Source organism: Cydia splendana, chromosome 10, assembly GCF_910591565.1.
Source record: "Cydia splendana chromosome 10, ilCydSple1.2, whole genome shotgun sequence".
NCBI classification, from domain to species: Eukaryota; Metazoa; Arthropoda; class Insecta; order Lepidoptera; family Tortricidae; genus Cydia; species Cydia splendana.
Window position 1 is genome coordinate 922,736 of NC_085969.1, and position 24,508 is coordinate 947,243.

The following is a 24,508-nucleotide window of genomic DNA, read 5'->3' on the forward strand; positions in this document are numbered from 1 at the left end:
GGCGTAAATTACAAAAGACTAATTTGTTTGTAAAAAAATATGTAATGTCAATGTCAGTAAATAATAAATAAAGTGACGGAATTAAATCGCTTTCGTGCTTTTAATTAAAATTTTCCTTCTGTGAGGCGGTAAAATCTACTATAGAGAGATATATCCATAATCCTATAAAAACCATTATTGCTATTTATTAGTGACAAGTAAGTTTTACATACTATACATGCAATATTCATCCAGTACAAAACGTACCTAACCTTATTACTTATTTTTCAGCAAACTAATCAAAAATGGGTGAACGTAAGGGCCAGAACCTTTACTATCCCCCCGACTACGACCCAAAGGTCGGGGGGTTGAACAAATTCCTGGGCACCCATGCTTTGAGAGAGCGGGCAAGGAAACTCCACATGGGTATCCTTATCATCCGTTTTGAAATGCCATATAACATCTGGTGTGACGGCTGCAACAATCACATCGGCATGGGCGTGCGGTACAACGCAGAGAAGACCAAGATCGGCATGTATTACACTACTCCGGTGTATCAGTTTAGGATGAAATGCCATCTGTGTGATAACCATTTTGAAATCAAAACAGACCCTGGGGTATGTATTATCAGTTGGAATATTTCTAATATAAAACCCAGAACAAAGTATTGCCATCTGTAAATTGTAACTCGTTAACTTAATTTTGTTGAATATACTATATTACCGGGTTCAAACCCACAACCAGCAGAATAAATGTTTCAAGTTTATTGTCTTATAAAAAGTAGGTTTTTTTTTTGATAGTGGCATAAATTTTCCATTTTTCTATCTTATTTTTAGTTATGACCCCAGAGAACATTATTTAATAAGCTCACCTCCTTTGTTATCTACTTTCTTCCAGAACTTAGACTATGTGATAGTATCAGGTGCAAGACGGCAGGAGAACAGGTGGGACCCCACAGAGAATGGCCAGATTGTCCCGGAGACAAAGGAAACACAGAAGAAGCTGTTTGATGATGCTATGTTCCGCTTGGAACACAAAACAGGTATAAACTGATTTCTTTTCTTTTTAGAAATTATAAAACTTTAGGGGTTGTGCACAAATCACGCGAGGTGTTTTCGGCTACTTTTTGACCCCCCCTCCCCCTTGGTGATATTTGGTGAGGTTTTTGCCTACCCCCCTCCCCCCACACAACCTCATGTATTTTTTTTTAATTGTTTCATTCGACCAAATTTTAAGATAAATTGTATTGTATATGGAAAATCTTGTTTATTTTTCTATTTTCGTTAAATAGACTCGCTATTTTGAAGCCCAGAGTGAAGATTTATGTTAAACGAAACTGAGAAAAAGTATCTACTCATGGTATAATAATATACTCCGCCTGGTACTCTGTTCCGAGATTCGCGTATGACCTAACTGACACGGGCCTACGTCATCATGCTGTTTACAGGTTCTCAAACTTTAAAATGTGGGAGAATTTTAACCAACGGTGAAAATTATTTTAACGGCATTAATTTTAAGTTATTCATGTAGAAACATAGTAAAATAAAACAAATCTAATGTATTAAATTAAACTTTATTTATCTATACAAGACAAACGTTTAATAAACTAATTCACAGTTACACATTAATTACCAAGCTTACGACGTGAAAAGTTTGGAAAACACTGCGACTGCTGACACTGAGCGAGAAGGAAATAACAATTAACACGCGTTCGACAAGGATGACGGTCAGGGCATGAAGTTATCTAGATCCGAATTGTCAAATGTGACAGCGCTATCCTGTGTTGCCAGTAATGTAAACAGAATTACCCGAACGTCTGAAATTTCTTTCGTGAATCGGAAGATATTGCTAACGAATAATTAAAATTGACGTGTTATTGTAAAATTTAAGATAAAATACATTATAAATGAAAATTATAAAATTATAAAGAAATATTTTAACTTATTAACCATAGCTATAATGTACCCATGTAACATGTTATTGTGACGTAGGCCCGTGTCACTCTGGGAATAGAAGACCATGTTTTATTAGACCATGTATCTACTCATGTGGAAGGTTTTTTTTCTTAGTTTTGTTCACTGTAGAAAATATACACGTGAGGTTTCCTTATACCCCCCTCCCCCAACGTGACCTATCGTGATTTTTTCGTGACCCCCCCTCCTCCTATCGAACATCGCGTGATTTGTGCACAAGCCCTTAGCCATATTTAATCAATGATCATATTCATAAGTTCACTACAGTACATTCGTTCAAGAGTTTCTGTTCAATAGTTTGTATATGACACATTGTGCACCCATTAGTTTACAATCTAACTAGGTTAGGTTAGTTTGTAATCTTCCTACCATCAATTTATGATTTAACACATTCATTGCCAACCAGGCAAACAAGACATCCGCGCCAGGCCACAACAATTTCGTCATATAAAGCTGTAGTACCACGATCCCAACTATTGTGTCGTCCGGTCTGGGAACTAAATCATAAAATACCCAATAGTCAGATTTTCTGAACTGAATGTGTTAACTAGCAAGATTGTGAACTGATAAGTGTATACAATTTTAAGTGACATAAGTATACAATATGTAGCTTAGTCGATAGTGATCCTGCCTGCAAAACTGGGGTTCATACCCAATTTGTGCATTTATTTGAGTAAATTACCTTTTTCTTGTCGCATTGCCATGTTTACTTTATCTTGGGTCACTCTTTAAGCCATGGTGGAAAGTAACCCATTTTTGATTCATATAAATTGACTAGAAAAGTTGTATAAATAAATAAAAAATAAAAATCATTTATTTCAGGTTCCAGGACCCATATTACATTTACAAAAAATAATAATAATTAAATTAAATTAAATTAAATACATTTACAAACTAAGTACGCTACAAACATTTACAAATAACAAACAACATACAATACAAATACAAATTACACATTATTAGCGACACTAGGTAAAAAACCGGGCAAGTTACACATTATTAGCGACACTAGGTAAAAAACCGGGCAAGTGCGAGTCGGACTCGCGCACGAAGGGTTCCGTCCCATAATGCAAAAAACGGCAAAAAAAACGGTCACCCATCCAAGTACTGACCCCGCCCGACGTTGCTTAACTTCGGTCAAAAATCACGTTTGTTGTATGGGAGCCCCACTTAAATCTTTATTTTATTCTGTTTTAGTATGGTTGTTATAGCGGCAACAGAAATACATCATCTGCGAAAATTTCAACTGTCTAGCTATCACGGTTCGTGAGATACAGCCTGGTGACAGACAGACGGACGGACAGACGGACGGACGGACAGCGGAGTCTTAGTAATAGGGTCCCGTTTTACCCTTTGGGTACGGAACCCTAAAAATCATCACTTTGTCCGGCCAGTGATGATTTCTACCCAGTGCTTTGTCATGGGGCAGTCCGCGCGCTCAGCGAACATGCTCAGGATGGTGTTGGAGCTGCCGCGCACTCTGTTCAGCAGAGACGCTACTCTCTTCCTTCTGACGGCGTGGAAGCCATCAGTGCGCGCCTCAATTTAGCATCCACAGAGTCCCGTTGTAGTACTCGTAATTAGTAAATAACATGTTATTTTAAATTAATATATTTATGTAAAATTGGCAAATTCTTGTAATTGCAGGTGATGAAGACACAGCTAAGCAGGACAAGCCGCGGCTCGGCCGGCTGGTGGGCAGGAACGAGTCCGTCTGGAAGGATGACTATGAAGCTAACTGCTCACTCAGGAGGAATTTCAGAGTAAGTCATACCTCTTTTATTATCCTGTGCTGTGTACCATCGTCCACATTGTTAACTGTACATCGGTGGACCTTATGCCTTTTTAAGGTCCACCGATGTACAGTTAGGAGTGTTACTGTTTGTACTTCCTTATCTGCAAAGCCTAGCTGGGCATTTATTCATAATGTTTTTTCACTATGCTGCAATTGAACATGAGTATAGAAACCCAAATATTCTTGTCCGAGTACTAATATAATAGGAAAAAATGTTAACTTTTCTTGTGGGTACATATTGAAAAGTTAAAAGAGCAAAAACAAAAAAACCGGGCAAGTGCGAGTCGGACTCGCGCACGAAGGGTTCCGTACCATAATGCAAAAAATGGCAAAAAAACGGTCACCCATCCAAGTACTGACCCCGCCCGGCGTTGCTTAACTTCGGTCAAAAATCACGTTTGTTGTATGGGAGCCCCACTTAAATCTTTATTTTATTTGTTGTTATAGCGGCAACAGAAATACATCATCTGTGAAAGTTTCAACTGTCTAGCTATCACGGTTCGTGAGATACAGCCTGGTGACAGACAGACGGACGGACGGACGGACGGGCAGCGGAGTCTTAGTAATAGGGTCCAGTTTTACCCTTTGGGTACGGAACCCTAAAAACGTTCAATAAAGTCGGTCCTAAAATATGAGCTCCTTTTATTCACATCACACCGCATCTAAACGTATTATTTATTTGGCATTTTTGTTGCCTGTAGAATCAAATAATTTTTACTAACTACTTTTACAACTTTGTATAATTGATTTATTTTATTTACAGAAACGACGAAAAGAACTCGAAGAATCCGCGGTCAACGACAGCCTGCTCCTCGCCAGATCATCTCTAGACATCAACCTCCTACCAGAATCAGAAGAAGACCGTCACATGGCGACCCTGCTCTCACTCCGACCTTCAAAAAGTATTGAAGAGAAACAAACTTCGACAAGAACTAAAATACTCAACAGTCCAGCTTTACCAAGCTCTAGTGGGCTGATAACTAGTTTTGGAGGGTTGAAGAAAGAGGAATCTTTGAGTAAGAATGCGAGTTTGACTAGAAATGCGCTGGGGATTATGATTAAAAAGAAAAGGGTTGAAAATAGTGTTAACATGGAGACAAAAGGTGAAAATAGTGATGTGAATGTGGAGGAAAAAGTTGAAAGTGATGTTGACAAGTCAACTAAAGAACAGAAAGATACTGAAATGATATCAAATGAAATCAATGTTGGAAATGCTGCATTGACTAAAAATGAGACTATAAAAGATAAAGCAGAGGATAAACTTGATTCTCTAAAAGGAGAAATGTATGCCACAAATCAGATTATAAGTAAGGATGTTGAAGAGATAAATAATGTAAATTGTGAAATATTTAAAGATAGGAAAGAAAGTGAAGTTAAAGTTGGAGATGAAGAAATTAAAACTAATTTAGAAAACGTAAAAGATGTGAAAGTATCTTTGGTGGGTGATTATAGTTCGAGTGGTGATGGTGACTCAGATTGAAAGAAACTTTCTTCAAACATATAAAGATATACATAATAGACAGTTATATTTGTAATGCTTGAATATCACAAAATGCGTAACTTATATATTTTTACAATTACCTGCCATCTAAGTAATAAGTACTATACTGACTATGCATTGATAACAGGATCACGACCACCAAAAAAAGTTTTTTTTATGCCTTAGAAGGCTCATATTTCATATTATATTTTTAAATATGCTACTATGAGTTCATAGTTGAGAATGTAAAATTAAGAATTAAGTATGCACTTAGGTACATATTTTTGGTAACTGCTACCTACCATGTATAAGTTTGTATATACAAAATATTTAAATAAATAAAACAAGTTGTATTTTATGACATCTTTATTTAATGACCTTTTTATAAAACATTTATTCCACCGGTCCAAAGCTTACAAGTAGAAACAATTCAACCAGAATATGAACATAATACTAAAACAGGAACCGAGTAGTAGTACACTGCATAACACAGCTAACTTCGTTACATTACCCCTTCCCACAATATAAATTGTAATAGTATAGGAAAAACTGTGCAACTATTATTGACCGAGCGAAGCCGAAGGTGGTCGTTTCAGCTGTGGCAAAAGTGCTTTCATCTGTCCAGCTGTTCTCTACCCTCGTAAGTCCCACCGTATAAAGTTTTCAATTATTTAATTTGAACCTTATTCTAAGTAAAAGTTGGATTCTCGCTGATGGTCGGGCAAATGCTTTAGTCCAAATATGATTACCCAATAGTAAATAGTTATGTACACAACAGTTTTTACCTTCAATTTATATTTATGACAATGTGAGAAAGGGTAAATTGTATTTAATACAAATTATTATTAATAGGTAATACTAATGTTCCCAAGAAATGGAATGTACTTAATATAAATACAACTCAAAAAAGTCGTTAGACGACAGAAAAATAAATTCAAAAGAAGCAATAGTACACAATGATAATATTTCTATACATTCAATACTACACAGTAAAACATTTAGTTAAACCAACGAGTTTATGTAGTAACAGAGTTTTAACAGGTTATTTTCACAGAACCATTTAAATACTAACCTTTAAGGGTGACGTCACCAGTAATGGACAAGGACCCAATAATGGACATACCTTAGAGAAACTAAATATAATTTGCATCAATCGATTTATTTCTACTTTGTCACTGACAGCTTATTGTCCAACACCGGTTCTCCTAATTCTTTGAAAAAGATCATTATTTTTAGTCGGCATATGTATAAATGGTACTGAGAAAGTAGCCTGTCAACAGTTATGCAATTACTTATCGCGTATTGTATAGACATCAATCCAGAACAGTCTGCTTCGGAAATGAGACTTACAGTCCACCAAATAAGGTTTGAAATAGAATGTCAATGCTTTTTATTTGGGCAAACTTATTTACGGAAGAACGTTTTTGTGGCGCGTTAACTCGACGTAGGGTAATACCCTATAGTTGGCACCCTGTCGATGTTTGGCACTGTCTTTATTATACAGGGTGACTTTCCTACAAAAACCGATGCTCATGACTGGTAAGTACCTACCTTTCAGTGCCAGTCATTGGGTAGGGTGTTATTGAGTTTACTTAAGGCTATAGTTAAGCTAAATGAGGTTATTCCGAAGTTACTGATGTTTTTAGCAACTTACAAATAAATGTTACATGACTATTTGGCAGGTCTTACGTTTTTTTCTTGACTTAATGCAGTTGACCATAAACAAAGAAATACTAATACATGTAAAAAAATAGGTATAATTAATTTGATAGCGAAGTGTAGATGGCGCTACACGACCCCACAATATATGCGGTGACTAAAGCAAACGCTAACGTTTCCCAAACGGTCGAAGAGCCATCTACTTGTCTGTCAAATTTACAGCTGCAATATTTTGCAATACTTTAGGCGTATTAGGAGATTTACATCTTTCATACATTTCATTTTCGAACCATACTGCTCTATCACATCAAATAATACATGAATATAAATTTACGAAAATACTTTCAACATTGAATATCATTTTATTAACCTAAGGCGGTTATAACACTGGATCCAATTCGTACGTCGCCCCAATGTGCGAGCGGGATGTCGCTATAATAGGCGCATAGCGTTGTCTCGCTCAAACATAGGAGCGACGTGCAAATCGCATCCAGTGTGATAACCACCTAAAGATCGGGCCAATCTGGGCTCTACGTCGTTAGCAATAAAGGCTAAAGTCCCTGACCCATAGGAGGCAATGAAAGCAATTGCACAGTTATTATAATTTGCGTTTATATTCTATAGTTAATTATAGATATGATTATTTTAGAATTAACTACGATAAATATATCAATGTTCGCGCTTTAAAGTACCTATCATAGCAGTTCAAAAAAAAAGTCATCAAACATCTCGTAAGTATGCGGCAGTCATTTATGAATATTACCAGTAATTTACTTTGAATGCACTTTTGATTATTACAAACAATATTTTTCATGAAATGCTTTCGGTAAATATGGCAAATATAAAACAAATTCCCCCGCCACGTCTGTCTGTTTGTGTTTGTATGTTTGTTCGCGATAAACTCAAAAACTACTGAACGGATTTTCATGCGGTTTTCACCTATCAATAGAGTGATTCTTGAGGAAGGTTTAGGTGTATAATTTGACCCGTGCGAAGCCGGGGCGGGTCGCTAGTTTAATAAATCTAACCATTTCGTTTAGGTATCTAGGTCGGTTGAATATTGATATATTTATCCAAATACATACAAATCATTCAATATTAACTGAACATTGTATACATAAATATTCTATACTTATCTACAACTAAGTAACATAAAGCTTTATTGACTAGAAAACAAGAGATAAATAATTAAACATTAACTTAGGCTCATAAATGCGATGATCAGCGAGTGCGTCAATTTTATGATTTAAATCTTTGTAATTTAAGAAGAAACCGGGTTTACTAACGAATGGGCCAAAAACGTTTCCCAAAGTATCACATCCCAAATTGTCATTTCCCAAAAAAATGTTTGGCAAAACAACTTATCGCAATTTTTCAGTTAGCAATAGTCTATTTTGGCAAGTTATTGTTTAGCAAATAATTACTTGGACAAGTTTCATTTTACCAAGTATTATTTAGTCAAATTTAAGCATAACATATTGCATGGCATAATTGGCATACAATTAACATACCAATGGATATTTATTTTTGCTTTTATTTGAAATACTTAATCCCGACCTTGGTTTTTTTATCATTTTGGTTATGTTTTACGCATACGGATGTAATTAGTTGAACCATAAACAATATAAACATTATAATTTAAAAAAAAAAAACCGATTTCTATGGGGGCCGGTGAAAGATTATTGTAGAATGTAAATGGTGCACTACCCACTTTTCAAGTAGCATTTCGTTTCTGTGAGGGTCGTAGTTCTAGCCTAACCTAACCCACTTCTCTGATAGCAGTTCGGTTCTGTGAGGATCGCAGTTCTAACCTAATCAAACCCACTTTTCTAGTAGCAATTCGTTTCTGTAAGGCTCGCAGTTCTAACCTAACCTAACCCACTTTTGTTCGGTTCTGTGAGGATCGCAGTTCAAACCTAACCTAACCCACTTAACGGCTTTTTTGGAATATAATATTAGCCAATAAAAAACGTTTGCTAAATAATTTTTTGTCCTAACAACATTTGACAAAGTAAAATCATGCCAAGTGATAATTTGACCAAATAAATTATATGCGAAGTGTAACTTTGCTAAAGGTTCCTTTGGGAAATGAAACTATTGCGATAAGTTTATTGGGAAGTGAAATTTGGCGAAAGGTATTTGGCCTAAACGAAAGTACACCAAGAAACCGTCCTTTTTCTATTCTTTGTACAGTCAGCAACAGAAGTGCTGAGAGTACGATGTATTCGTAATGACCCGTAATGTACGGTATTTCAAGGAATTAAAACATTTCGATGTGCAAAATCGTACTTTCTTTCTCATTCTATCTAACAACAATCAACTTGGCGTATTTTATTTATAGTTTTTCTCCGTCTTATAAGTTAATATATTTATGAGATCCGTTATAAACGACTGATCAATATATTTTATTCCAGATTTCATTACTTTTCCCCTTTGTGTCCAATGCCAAGTTTTCTATCTATATCCATCCAACTTCGTTCCTGATAAAGTGTTAAAAATTCGCCGTTTTCGAAAAATCATTAGTTATTTTAAATTTTAAATAAATTGTGTCCAGTATGGAGTCTACAAATTAAGACCAAAAATAACCTAAAGTATCCTTATTTTAAATAGGTTACATATAATTTGCACGATATGACTTAAACTAAATTGGAATATTGTAAAGTGTTAATTTCTTGAGATAATAATTTACTAAACAATGGAATGTCCTTTTAAGTCAAAATTAGCCTTTTTTTAATTTCGCTTTCTTGATATTATAATTTTGGCGCACGAGTGCCTAACATATTTACTTGCGACGGTTGGCTACGTGGGAGTAGAAAAGTATAGTCAAGTCAATAAGCAATTTTAGTACCTAAATCATTATCTCAAGTTAGAATATCAGTCACAGTTCTGAAAGTTAACAGTCTGTTTTCTTTTAACGTTTCATTTTCAGTCACAAAGGTGTTGTATTGAGTACATACGGCTACGTATTTGGTTTAAATTGTTTAAATTACACTGTCGGCTGAGTTGAACCAAACAAATTCTAAAGTGAGAAAACATTTCATGTATCTAATTTTAAAGCCGGTAGATGGCACTCTACAGCTCCGACATACGTAATGCGGTAACTTTAGTTGCCAAAAGAAGTTGATGTCGATTCAGGTACCAGTACCACAACAGCGCCGTACAGAGCCATAGACTAGGAATCCTACGGAGTTTAGAGCAATTATTTCATGAAACCGATGCTGCCAAAAATACGGGGGTGCGGGGGACGAGGTGAGCGAGGTCCCGTGCCGTGATTGGTCCGCTCAAAGACACGGACGTCACACAAAGACACTTTAACTCGAAAATGGAGTAAAACTACCGTATATTTGTGGCAGAGGGGGTAGCGCTACTATGCTCAGTCTGGAGGATGTCTTGTCTGTGTACAGAGCAATCTCTAGCTGTGAAAATCAGGACACTATATTTTTTTATTGATTATTTTACAATCAATAACGCTTTGGCTAAACGATAACGATAAAATGAATTATAAAACATACTACTTAATAAAAAATAGTTTTGCCGTAGATACCATGTTTGCACTGTTACGAAAAGTTACCAATAACCTTAATCGGTAGGACACCGCTTGTCTTCCAACGCCATTACTAGTGCACATTCAATCTTCGCACGGAGCCACTCGAGAACAGCGGGGTCTGGGACTTCTATCGCCTTCTCGTCCGTTGAGAAGTAGTTTACCATCTCGTCCTGAAAGTAAACGTTTAGATTTATTTATTGTTTCATGTGTTTATTATCAAATCACAAGCAGAGAACGCAGTAATGATCACAAAAGCAGCGATAATAGCAGTATAAAATCAAGTGTTTCATCAAAACTTAGCAGCGAACATTTCTACCGAATATTTTAGAAAAACATCCAAAAAATCATTTCAATAAAGATTTTTTCAAAAAACAAAAAATATTTATTGTATGGTTATGGTTGGGGATTATAAGGCTGGTACAAATGATTCATGTTCTCCATATCCTGCCTTACAGAGGCGTACAATATTTGCTAAGTTGTCTTAGAACTAAATACAATTTTACACTTTAATAACACTTTTAACAATACTTTTTTTCTGGCAGTTTTTATATCTCATGATATAAATCGAGTTTGCTGACCCTATCCAATCTTTCTGCTTTGGTGCTAAAACGACAGTTCGATAAAGCAAATTGTAGAAAAAGTAAATTGGGCAGCCCAACATAATGAATATACAAATATGGGATAAAAAGACTAACTTTATACAGACAACCGAAACTTTTTAAATCTTAATACTTTTATGACTGACACAGCTTTTATCCCTCAATGCCAACTTTACCTGTTTAACATTAAGTATGAGTTTATCCCCGCTGACAGTGGGCGCTCCGATGATGTCGTCTAGCTTGAGCACCCACTCGATATGCCACGAGTTGCTCGCGCCGCCGGCTCGGACCATGAAGATATGTCTGAAATATTAAAATAATGATAATTAATTTAAATTATTTAACTTTAATATTTTAAAAGCAGATAATATTGCAATTCTATTTTTAAAATGCATTTTAGGACTTTAAGGTTCGTTCACAGAACACCGCCTCTAGAAACCTAATATTGGCCATTTTGTTCCCGACGCAAATCACCAAACTGTGAGGTGCGGGAGGAGTGCTCACGGCGTTGCGATTGGTCGTTTCAAACATGGCGCGCTGACACGTGCAAGCGTAGGGATGGGACATGTTCATTACAGGTAGTGGGTACTGCTACCAGTGATACCGAAATTTATTGTGGTAAAATTGTTACCAATTTAGTATACTTAGAGTAAACTTACTTAATAATTATATTGATTAATTTAATACTTCATTAAGTAATTTAACAATGTACCTGAAATTTTTACTTAACATATTAGGGCATTTCTGCTTAAAGTACCCAGAACATGAATTTTAAAGTTTAGAATTTTTATATTATTTCCACTCAGAATCGCAATCTCTTGATACGAGAAAAAAGTGTCGCCGAAATCTCATACAATTATTTTCTTTTGTCCGTTTTATTAAGATCATAGAAGGTTGTATTGAAAACATATTCAAATGGACCAATAACATATGCCTATTACAAATCAACTCCGAGTTCTCTCGCACTTATTTGAAGTTCATCATCAGGTCCATCTCGAGACATGAGACCTAACTGCTCACCTACAGGATTCTAAAAAACCCATACAACTTATGTCTATCACAAACCAACACCGAGTTCCCTCGCACTTCTTTGAAGTTCATCATCAGGTCCATCTCGTGACATGAGACCTAACTGCTCACCTAGAGGATTCTAAAAAACTCATACAACATATGTCTATCACAAACCAACACCGAGTTCCCTCGCACTTCTTTGGAGTTCATCATCAGGTCCATCTCGTGACATGACAGCTAACTGCTCACCTAGAGGATTCTAAAAAACCCATACAACATATGTCTATCACAAACCAACACCGAGTGCCCTCGCACTTCTTTAAAGTTCATCATCAGGTCCATCTCGTGACATGCGGCCTAACTGCTCCGCTGGCCTAGAGGATTCTAAAAAACTTACACAACATATTACCTATATATTATGTCTAAAATGGTACAATACGGTATGACGAAGCACGAAGTTTCCGCAACTGAAAAACCATCATCGTCACATCACTAGTCGAAAGGGAAAGGGATAGCGCATTGCATTTTCAAGTTGACGAAAAGGGACGGACATACTTCGCCTCTGCTTACTGACCAGTATAAAATGAACCCCGCGGACAAGAAACATTATTCAATGAAATAATGAATTTGACTTTCCTGTGGGATGTTATTCCATCTGTTTCGTAAGTAGATGTCTTAGATGACTTGCCACACCATTTTACGCTGCAATATCCCATGATTTCCCAATGAGTTCAATAGTTTACGATTTATTTTCTTAGACTCGTGCACACTGCTAACAGGTCGTTACGTTGGGCGCAACTGATCGGAGCGGCGTGCGAACAATCTTATATTTGACCTATACACCATACGGGCGGTGACCGCGAGTCGTCCTATAAGCTCGGTCTGTGGGTTCGTTGCAATTGCAAGTTCTGGGGTTGAATAATACTCCAACTTAAGATACTCTTGTGGCTCTAATGAAAAGGGTTACAAGTCTTACGCAGCGCACATATAAATAAATTTAAAATAAAAATATTTGTGTAACTGACAGTGGCGGCGCGTCCATAAAAGCCGATTCCCACCGGCTTGCCTGTTTTTGGACGTTTGAGCAGAGTTGTAAAGGAAATATGTAAGCCAAATTAGCCGGCTTGCCTATGGATATGTTTGACGCGCCGCCACTGGTAACTAATATGATAACTTGTAATATACAAAGTTAGAAAGAAGCAAGAAATTAAAGTTTTTTAAAGTAACTAGGGTAACAGCTCGTTGAAAGGCCAAATAATTTGATGGCATATAATTGTCACCTGGCTAGGCTTTTGGGGCCTTATTAATGTAGGCAAAATGACTCACTGCGTGGATATCAGTAGACTGCAGTTAGTTGGAGCTAGATGTGCGTGGGCTAGGTACGTGTCCGTGTCCGCGTAGTGTCCACGCCCCAGTAGCGTCAGCAGCTGAAGACCCAGCGCTTCGTGGTGGGAATATGGCCGGATACCCTGTAAAACATTACTTAATTACCTAAGTATTATCTTTGTGAATGTGAAACAGGTGTTTAACCTTTTCGACGCCGTGTCAAACACAAAAGCTGTCACTCGGACTCCACGTCACCGAAGTGTCAAAACTGAAATTGAACTTTATGCATATGCACGTAGGTCTATGTTGCTCTGTGGTCTGTGACCGATTAATCCGTCTTTGGCGTTGGACCTGCGGTGCGGACATATCGGTCATTGGCGTCCAAAGGGTTAACGACTTCTATATTAGTTTTATGTGGACAATAGTCACAAGCACAAGTTAGTTTATTATAAGTTCGTATACCTCAGTATTGGAGCAGTGTCGCGGCAGCCTCGCTCGCGCCACAAGTCTATGTCCAGCGCGCTCGGCCACTGCGCGGAGTGCGCTCGCCCCGCCACTGCCGGCGGCGACGCGCATCGCTTCTCGGCATATGTCTATGAAAGACAAGGCTCGTATTTGTCACCGTAAAATTGTGAACACTCGTTAGATAGTAAACTAACGGGTTCACAATCTTACGGGTGTCATATTCATCAAATATTCATTGTTTGTTAGGTAAAAATTGAGCCCTCCGAGTTTGGCAGCAGTGGATGCAACTACGAAACGGCGCCATATTTTTTGGGCTTCGTAAATGAATTGTCTAACATCAACTTTGGACAACCATTACCGCGTACCTAATGTACGAACCCGTACAGCTACATTTAGAAAAGCCGTTAAATCGAAGCACGAATTGGTCTAAACTTTAAACATCTAATACAATTAATGTTTTTTTTATATACTTAAATAAGATTGTTAATGCAATATTTATTAAAAATAGGTACCATTTAACTTTAACTGTCATACATAAGACATTTTATTCATACATATTGACGTGCAAATAACAACAGATCTAATGTGTTGTCACATTGGATTATCATGCAATTATAGGAACACCCACAACAAATCGGAAGGCAAAGTAAACCATAGAATAGGTACGTGCTCCAAAGTGTGCAGAGTCGACGTAAAGTGCGACCGTCTGGCGAAAATGCCTTTAATTCGCATACCATTTGTAAAATATCAAAACATACATACAGTTAGTCATACTTACAACTTTGTAAAATGATACTTCAAAATGGTACTCTACTACAGGTTCGCGGTTCGCGAATGGCATGCGAGCGACGTATTCGTCAGATGTAGGCGCACTTTTTCTTAGGTGTGCCCTAGAGTTGGGCAGTTTATACTCGTATGTAGGTACTCGTTGAGCGTTTTTAATTAACTGCAATTTAGGCAACATTAATTCCTAATTTGTGAACCAGGGTTGAGGTATGTTAAACATTCAAAAAGTGCCCTAAAATGACAGTGCATGCAATACTTACGTCGCAAAACAAGATATTCGCCATCTATCCACGTGCAGTAATAGATGTACAGAAAACGGAACAGATTAGATTATACAGCGAATGGAAATGTACAGTTGAGATGTTGTGAGATGGTTATTAAGCGTGTACAGAGAGCAGAAAAAAATGACGCGAAATCGAGGTGCTAAAGTAATGTTTTGGCTCGGCCCAATAATTTTGGCAAAATGTTCGTCGCATTTATTTTAACATACCCTAAGCTAAACAGGTTGATATAAGAGTGATTCTCAAGAAAGTGGCACCGACAGGTTAAAGTGAATGAAATTTTTTTTTTATGTTTTTTACTTTTAAGAATGAAAAATATATTTTACTTTTTTTTTTTTTATGTTATAGTCAGCAAACGAGCAGACGAGCCGCCTGATGGGAAGCGGTCATCGTCGCCCATGGACATAAGCAACACCACAGGAGCCACTTAAGCGTTGCCGACCCTTGAGAACCCTAAATACCCGCTTCTTGAAGAATCCCATGCCGTAGCGCAAAGGAAATACCTCAGGAGGCAAGTCATTCCACATTCTGCACGTTCTGGGAAGAAACGAGCGAGATGCCCGCTTATTCTTGGTGTGCCATGTATCTAAGAAGTGGGGATGAACTTTGCTCCTTTGGCGGGAGGTGCGGTGATAGAAACGAGACGATGGCACCAAATCAAAAAGTTCTTCCGAGCATTCCCCATTGTACAGACGGTAGACTTTACTACTTCAAGTACCCCAAATTTTCAAAAGGGAACGGAAAATGAAGAAGTTATTTTCAAGACAACCTATACATTGAACACAGGTTAAAGTTAAGCAGGTTACAGTGAAAAATACATTCTTTTTTATTTTTTCTCTTGAACGGATAATAATACGAATGTCTCACTTTTAGCATAGATGAATAAACCTTCATACAATATTAAAATTATATTATTACATTAGGCCCCATACCAAATTCGTAAAATAATCGAGACAAGTTAAAGTTAACATTCCGTTAAAAACCCCAGATTCCTGCCTTTAACCACTTGTCTCTACGAAACTACGACACTTGGGTCATGATGGTACCCTACGGTGGTTAGCTTGATACTTACCTAATATTTTGCCATAGTTATGATCTAAATAACATTTTCTGTGTATGAGTCAGTACGTCTACCATCAGTTTTAACATTGACATAACGCTCACGTCTACGTAATTTACTTTCTGTACATCTCGCTCGTACTCGCATATTAGTGCAAGCGAGATGTATAGAAAGTAATTTACGTAGACGCGAGCGTATCTGTCAATGTCAAAACTGGTGGTAGCCGTACAGTAGGGCTACCGCCAATACCGAAAATCGTCAATTGCGGGCATTTTTCTCTGTCACTCTAATTACGCCTTCATTGGAGAAAAAAGAGTAAGATCCCCGCAATTTGCGAATTTCGGTTTTCGCGGTAGCCCCTCAGATGCAATACCGCGGATGTACAGAGGGGCTACCGCGAAAACCGAAATTCGCAAATTGCGGGGATCTTACTCTTTTACTCCAATGAAGGCGTAATTAGAGTGACAGAGAAAAATGCCCGCAATTGACGATTTTCGGTATTGGCGGTAGCCCTACAGGACGTACAGGTTACAGTGAAAATATCCTTTGACAAACTTCGTGCGTGAATATTGTTGTAAAAAAAATATATAAGGCCCGTGCAATGTACATTTTAAAGGGTATCGTTTATGTTATTATATAGCATGATATTTTATTTACATAAATTGGTGCTTATAAAATCTGAAGAACTAAAACTGGAAGAGTGGACAAGACAGATTACAGTGAAAAGAGCTACTCTTTATTTTTTATAAATATAAGTATTAAATTTAAATAAAAATAATGACTTGGCCTCGATAAACATTGTTTTAGTTTATCTAGATACATTTTTGTTTCATATGAAAAAGATCAAATAAACATACATTCAATTCAAAAACTCGATGACAGGTTAAGATGCCACTTTTTTGAGAATTATTCAATAAATCACTCAGGCTTTCATAACAAGTATTTATTTAAAAGCCGCGTAGGTACAGCACAGATGATACCAACTGTTTTATCGACAATAATATGTAGTTTTCTTTTACCTCAGTTGTACATTCGCGTGGTACCCTATCGTTTTATTTTATTTCATTTGTTTAAGACTCGTTGCGACTGGACAAAACGTTTGTAAGTATAGTCCCTTAAATGGTCAAAACGGTAGAATACCATTGGATAGAATGATAGAGTTAGATCAAGACAAGTCTGCAACGATTTTGATAGCACACGCAGTGCAAGTGTTATTTATACGTCATAATTTCATAGAAGTTTGACGTTTTAAATAACACTTGCACTGCGTGTGCTATCAAAATCGTTGCAGACTTGTCTTGGTCTAATTCTAGATAGAATTGATATCATGATGAAAGTGATATGTTTAAGTCAAACAAACGTCAAATTTTGACGAAACACTAAACTACGCATTTATAAAGGCATATTTAAAACGCATGCTTAAATTCTAAATAAAATATATAATCATGCGACAAAAACTTTTAAATCTAGATTTTATTTAAATAGGTACACCTATGTATTTATTAACACGTTAACAAATATTATCTAAAGATCCCCAAGTAACATAATTACTAAAACTCGCTGTAAATGTCAAAGCAAGTAAATTACTTCAATATTATTTACAGACATAATATTAATTAGGTAGGTATAATAACTAAGGTTAGGTCATATTCAGAAGTCTTATACTTTGTTATAAAATGTCACGAGAATTTTTGTTAGCCGTCAGTGCAGCAATATGCCCCGGGCCCCCGCCCCGAAAGAGGCTCTAATATGAGCAGCAGGCCGCGAGCACGGGCCCCATTGCCCCAATTCATAAATTTGCCACGGGACTTTTGGTTAAGTGCCGCCACTGCTCATAGTCCCTTGAACCTCACTATAGGGTTAGATACAAAACTTACCGACACTAGGTCTCGCAACAAGTCCAGAAAGAGCTAGAGCTACGCTGGCCGGGTGGCTGCGGCTTGCTTCTAGAACCTTCTCTGGCAGGTCGTTGCTTAGCGCACCGTCTTCAACTATGGAATAAGAAGATAATGAATTGAAACGATACAAAAGGAATATGGGCCATATATTTTGCTTCCTTAGACGTTGTCGGCTGTACACATTCGTCGAGAGCCTCTCGCCGAGAGTATCGGCACCGCTCCGATTCAATTGGAGAAACGCGAGTCGAGAAGGAAGCAGTATGCACAAACCCTTTCTCGGTTATCTCAGGGTCTCTCGGCCAGTATGTACAGCCGGCACAAGATATAGGTAGGGTTACCGTGGCGGCGGCGCTGGGGCGCGGCGGGGAACAGCTCGGGCGCGGCGCCCGCCGCCTGCCGCAGCAGCCGCGCCGCGCCCAGCTCCAGCCGCGCCGACGGGTCCGCCTGTCTACCGCAGACTGTGCCCTGAAAACATTATAAACATGAAACAATTTAATACAATTCTTCGTCTGTGCTAACAATAAACCGTCTTGAAAAGGGATTATTATAAACGTCCAAGAGAATCGTGCGAAGAAAGCGCTGTGTTAGTGAGTGATAGATAAGCCATACTAGTTTCTAATACTTACCAGGTAAGGTTCATAATAATGCTTCATAGCGCGGCAGAAATCTCCTATAGTACTGTACGGGTTTCCCAGTATATTCAGACCGAGGACCAACACGTAGAATTGTTGTACTAGTTGCGTCCAGTAGAAGCGAGACGCTGTGTCGATGAGAGCTGTAGGGGTGATAGGGGCGTTTCGGATCTCTAGGTAGGCCATCCTGAAAAGTTATGGGGTTAATAATTATTTTATAGTAATTAATTAGTGACTAAATAATAAATACTTACTAAATTTTAGTCTATTTATTGCACAGTCCATTTTTTCACTACGGTTATAAGAAAAGATATTTTTATACAAAACTGTAAATGGGAAAAACAGCTTTATGTGTGACATATGTATTATTGTTAATATTGTTTTGATCTGAAAGAGGGCATAATTTAAAATAAAGTGTCAAAGGCAAATCTTTAGAAAAAGGTTTACTAAAACTTTGACACATTTACGTGAGTACATCGCCCTCGAATGTGCCACTTCCGAGTGTTTAATTTAGAAATTAGCAAGAACATTTTATAAATAAAGCATGCCAAGCCAACGGACTAACGGGTCATTTGTGTAATAATACGCAATGTGTGCTAAACTAAAGTTTACGCTACTTTGTAAACGTTACTTTGGCTAAAAAATAAAAATAAAATGTACCTATTTTGAATCAGGACTTTTTTTAGGTGCTTTCTAAACAATTTAACCAAACTTGATTGAATATTCTATAACATTACTAATTAACAGCAAAAAAATTAACATTACATTAAAGTATCATATAATAAACAATATCATCATAAAAAGATGACGTCATTTGAAAGAACTAGGGTTTGATCTATGTTTGTACAAGTTAAGATTCTGAATTGACGGTCGAATGTTTAGTGTCTGTGACTTCATAAATTATTTACAAAAATGGTGAATTGGGAATACTTAAATATAAAATCTAAGACTACTTAGTCTTACCTTAAAACAACATCCTTCATGTCACACAACGAGGATCCCCACGAATTAAACAAATACTCCAACAGATCACTGTTGAACAGCTTAGGCCGATTCTCCTTCTTACTACAGAACCTAGTCCGCGTCGGACTGTTAGGGTTCTCCCCCGAATACCCTCTAGAAGACAGACTTAACACCAATTTTATCGGCGACAAGTGCACAAACTCAAAAATAATATTTCTCTGAGCGCTAGTCTGAGATTTAAGAGCTATGATCGGTAAAGGCATATGAACCAAAGCCAAATCAGCTCTTAGTCTCACAGCAGGTTTCTCTTCAAGTTTCCAATGGTTCAAAATATCAAATACGTAGTTCACAAAACCTCTGTCTAAATTTACATAATGCTCCTGAACTAAAACTTTTAAATATTTGTATACATCTTGGTTCAAAGCGGGTCTGTGCTGTTTTAAAGCCACTAGTTCTATACTTGGTTTAGGACCGCGGGTCGAACGTGCGTTTGGCAAAGGTGCTGGGTATAAAACACTAGGGAATACAGCTTCGCTTAGCTGGTTATCTATTTGTAGTCGCTGTAACTTCAAATGGCAGTACGTTAATGTGTCAGATTTCCTCAGCTGTATCCAAACACCAGGGTTATAAGTTCTTCGTAACTCCGAGAAGAATGGTTTGGTCATTTGCATTTTTTCCAAGTCTATATGAATGTATTCTTTCAACTGACATTTCTTTTGCTCAGTTTGATATTTATCTTCAATCCACGCTGTTAAGTCAGGGGACAACTGTTTCCATTTATGGCTAACATTGACTTCCCATCGCGGGAGGGAATCCGTCACACTTAGATGAGCTAATTCCTTTACTCCAAGTTTTGTGTCAACACAGACTGACAAACTGACTTCTGCTAAAGATAAATACACTTCGTAATCGCTCTTTTCTGAATTAATTCTCATTTTATACTGATAGGCTATTCTCTCATCTTGAGCTAATACAAAGACTCTTTGTAACCCTTCCATGTATGATATCCAGTAGACGATAACTTTATCTTTCCTCATCTTTTTCTTATGAGGGTCGGGTTGTTCGTTTTCTGAGTCGTCAGAGCTGGAGGTGCAGGGTTCTGGAGATTTGGGGGTGAGCCGTTTGAGGGTTGAAGACAGTTTGGAGGTGACGCTGCTGGTGGCGACCAGGGTGGAGTGCTTGACTGAATGGAAGCTTACTTTCTGTTCGCCGTTACTGAAAATAAATAGAATAGTTACAAACTCATTCGTTAATAACATAAAGCGTGCTATCGTTACAAAATTGGCAACAACTTCTTGTAAAAAATGTTAAAAGACAGCGTTATTTTTAAATATATAAATACTCAGCGTGAGGCACAAATGTTACTGTAAGTAAATTGAGCAACGCTTGACAGACACTAGGTATATTCATTAAGGTCGTATCGATGTACCTACAGTACAGATTTGTGGTATGATATTAATTTCTCATTGTACAAACGCCAACTTAACGTTACACAGACACATCTTTTATATATTTCTGACTGCAGATAAGATAGATTAGTATATTCTGTATATTACCCATCCTGGCTGAAATCCGCGATATATCCTTTTCCCTTATTGTTGTATATGTTCCACATCAACTGCCGCTCTTTGCTTGGGTCGTCCCACGTATACAGCATGGACTGGTATGGACTTAGCAGAGCCACCTATAATAACAAAAGGCATATCATGGCTGCGTTTATCTCATGGTTTTCATACTGGAAATTCTTCGCAGGATTGTAATTGAATTTTGATGAACGGGATATTTTGTTGCTCGTAAATATCGCTTACTACTAGCTGATCAAACAATGCAGCGTATACAGAATTGGGAAGTACAGTCTCCATCCAGCTAATGCCAATAATCCCCTTAACACAATGCTCAATAATAAGGCCTAGTCTAATCTCCCATTGGCGATGTACCATTGGGCACACTGTTAACTGACAGTTCACAAACCTTATTACCAAATGCAAAAAGTCCACCGATGGACAGTTAAGAGGGTTGCTGTTTGTACATCACGTTCTTGGGATATGTTTTAGATCTTAAAACAACATACAATGTGGCCATATTGTATCATATCTTCGACATTGTTAACTTACAAAGTTTAAATCTTATTGTAGAGTAGATACATAAGGCCTGCCAATAAGAGTATTGTACTCAGTGTACTTTGTCGACTAGAGCCCAAGGCTTATATCAGAAGTTACAAGGCGCCCCTGCCAAGCCTGCACTCCAGAAAATTTCTAACAACACACTTACTTACTTCTGTGGCGCAACGACCCGAAGTGGAACTTGGCCTCCGACACCAAAGACCGCCATGCTACTCTGTCCAAAGCCGTTTCTGTCCAGTCGACGGCGCCGAGTTCGCTAAGGTCTTTCTGCACTTCGTCTCTCCAGCGGTACCTAGGGCGTCCACGTCCTTCGGCCACTTGCCTGCCACACACTTACCTGGCCAGAATCTTTTTGATGTAGCTTTAGGAACAGGTCGTCACACAAGTTGTCTATGCGGACGGGCGCGTCGCCCGCCGTATACGGCTTGAATGTGATCGTGAACGGCCGGTCGGTACCTCCTGTCACTTCAACTGTGATCGCTGACTGTAAAGCAAACATTTTATTAAGTAGGTATACTGTATAGGTATAGGCGTAGTAGGTAAAGAAATCCTTGATCAAACACAAAAAACAATCCGTTCAAATATCAACTCGAAATATAGCTTAATATTGTTAATTCTATTAGGCATTCTTAACACAATCTAACCCCTGACCTATCACTGTTAACTAAACATAAAGTTAACGGTACTAATTGTTATAAAAGCCAAAATTTATAAGATATTTCAACACTATTTCGGAAGTCATACCATAACACAACATAACGACATATTGCATAACAGCATCCGTACATCGTTCACCTCTGAAAAATTACCACTTTGTCACTTTCACTCGTTAAACAGTATCATTTGGCGCTACTTACTTCTCGTTAAAACGACAAAGTCATAACGTAAGCAGTGAAGTTGGATGTGTTAATTCAATTGACACCACTTTCATCTCAACTATTATAAGACATGACAAAATTTCACTGGAGCTCAGTTTTCAGTGGAACCCTCGATTTGAAACACGATAAGTTACATAAAAAAGTTTTAGAAACCTTTCAAAAATGTGGAATATAATTTCAGTGACAGTGTTATTGACTTTATTCAGTTCAGTTTTCAGTGAAGATGCATTTTTAAACGAAACTATACACATAAGAGTTAAACGCGGAAAGTATTACTCATATCCCTCTAGGTTTTACAGACGACCCCCAAACAGTTACCCAGTCAAGGGGGCCTTTTCTATAACCCCCCCTCCAGGATACATGATGGATGACGAAGAACCCTCCTACCCAGGAAGACCACACGATCCAAGACCTAAGGTTAGTAGTAGTAAAAGACCCAATGACGGTTTAAGAGACGAAGACATAAATAACATTATTAAATACTTAAGCAAGCAAGATTTGGATAAGCTCATTGATATGGCCAGTGAAAAAGAAAGATATAGAGAAAATTCAGTTGAAAGAAGACCTTATAAACGAGACGAAAGTAGAGTTAAAGATACTGAGTATCCCACTCCAGGGTTTTCTCTAAACGGTCCTTATAAAATCTATGACTCAGACAAATTCAACAGAAACGGACCTTGGGTACAAGAATCAGATACAATCCCAATTACCTTCAAACCACAAGATGAGGTTTATAATGCACCGTTTAAATCCCAGAATACGGAGGAATTCAGGCCTAAACCACAAGAATATGATAGTAAATACAACGGACCATACGCACCCACAGATTTATTAAACTACGTTGAAGACGCCACTCAATCTAAAATAGTTTACGTTAACCATGATACAGCAAATTTGCAAACAGAAGAATCAATGCAAAATAAACAAATGTCGTATCTAAATGCGTATATACATCATGAGATAAACGATATGCCAAAACAGGTAGATAATGGACTAAGAGAAGAATTATTGCCGAAACCAGTTAATTTAAGAGAAGAAGATTTTGATATTTCTTATACAAATAATGTGCCAACTGTAGTAAGGCCGAGTTATAAGGTGGAGAGTTTTGGAGATCTGCCTTTGATGAGTAATGCTCATAAATTGGATACAGTCAGTTCGTACAAAGTGCCACATTATACAGTAAGTAGTGAAAGAAAACTCAATGTCTTAAATCCCATTTCGAATATGTCCTAGATCTTCTTTGGATCTTTTTTCTGATACCTGCACAATTTTTCAAGTATCGATAAAATGTCAACGTATAGTGAAAATATTCCTCTATTTCACAATCGTTCAGTGGTGCTAAAAGATTTCATAAATACTCCATACAGGCAAATAAAATTTAAATATTCTAACCAGTCTTGGTTAAAACAGAATAATTGGATTGTCCAGCCCTCTCAACAAAAGAAATTATTTTACCTTAATTATGTATAAAAAAACTGAAAAATCTCCTCTTAATTGTTACAGGTAACATCAAGCTCAAAATACAACCCACCACCCCCACCATCATCATCATCATCATATTCCTCACCCTCCGTGCCACTAGAACCAGCGCCACCAATCTCAGCAGCCAAAGAACAGAGCGACGCGCACCTCAAAGCTATTAAGATATGGGCGCATCGCTCACAGGGGACAGCTTATACGTTACATAATGATGGGACTTTATCGTTAGAGAGGCAGAGGCCGAAGAACAAATACGGACAATGATACGGCATAATATTTAAAACTTTCGCGTTTTGAACACATCAGTGAAACCTGTGTCGAAACGACGGTAAATAAAGGTAATAAAATAAATTCGCGATAGACCCGTCTATTAATGTGAGTTAAATGATACGGTAATATACACTTATCAGCTGAAGTAAATGGCGTTGTATGGCCTAGTACAGTCGGCAACAAAAGTTGCTAAGCGGGCGAGGTGGTCAAAATTACCTTGACACGCTCTTATTCTCTTAACTATGAAGTCGAGTCAAGATCATTTTGAACACCTAGCCAGCTTAGCAACTATTGCTGCTGACTT

At 37.6% G+C, this 24,508-nt stretch overlaps 3 protein-coding genes across 3 annotated transcripts in view; 2 read left to right on the plus strand and 1 right to left on the minus strand.

Moving 5' to 3' along the window:
- The first annotated feature begins 73 nt into the window (after nt 1-73).
- LOC134794475 (coiled-coil domain-containing protein 130 homolog) lies at nt 74-5,327 on the plus strand. The gene is made up of 5 exons (XM_063766287.1): nt 74-197; nt 271-596; nt 877-1,021; nt 3,600-3,715; nt 4,511-5,327. The coding sequence occupies exons 2-5, from the start codon at nt 285-287 to the stop codon at nt 5,225-5,227; spliced, it is 1,290 nt and encodes a 429-aa protein (XP_063622357.1). The 5' UTR covers nt 74-197; nt 271-284; the 3' UTR covers nt 5,228-5,327.
- A 5,100-nt stretch (nt 5,328-10,427) lies between these two features.
- LOC134794545 (intermembrane lipid transfer protein VPS13A-like) overlaps nt 10,428-24,508 on the minus strand; it is a 65,597-nt gene continuing 51,516 nt past the window's right edge. The window contains exons 52-63 of the mRNA XM_063766356.1: nt 21,915-22,061; nt 21,011-21,138; nt 19,455-20,669; nt 18,469-18,678; nt 18,429-18,438; nt 18,198-18,324; nt 17,839-17,952; nt 14,881-14,904; nt 13,832-13,962; nt 13,370-13,512; nt 11,209-11,335; nt 10,428-10,603 (exon numbers count right to left, since the gene is read on the minus strand). Coding sequence (XP_063622426.1) covers nt 10,466-10,603; nt 11,209-11,335; nt 13,370-13,512; nt 13,832-13,962; nt 14,881-14,904; nt 17,839-17,952; nt 18,198-18,324; nt 18,429-18,438; nt 18,469-18,678; nt 19,455-20,669; nt 21,011-21,138; nt 21,915-22,061 — 2,514 coding nt within the window. The 3' untranslated portion in view covers nt 10,428-10,465. The remainder of the gene's footprint in view (nt 10,604-11,208; nt 11,336-13,369; nt 13,513-13,831; nt 13,963-14,880; nt 14,905-17,838; nt 17,953-18,197; nt 18,325-18,428; nt 18,439-18,468; nt 18,679-19,454; nt 20,670-21,010; nt 21,139-21,914; nt 22,062-24,508) is intronic.
- LOC134794488 (uncharacterized) lies at nt 22,287-24,202 on the plus strand. The gene is made up of 3 exons (XM_063766300.1): nt 22,287-23,681; nt 23,789-23,822; nt 23,959-24,202. Exons 1-3 carry the CDS (start codon nt 22,618-22,620, stop codon nt 24,196-24,198), a joined length of 1,338 nt encoding a protein of 445 aa, XP_063622370.1. The 5' UTR covers nt 22,287-22,617; the 3' UTR covers nt 24,199-24,202.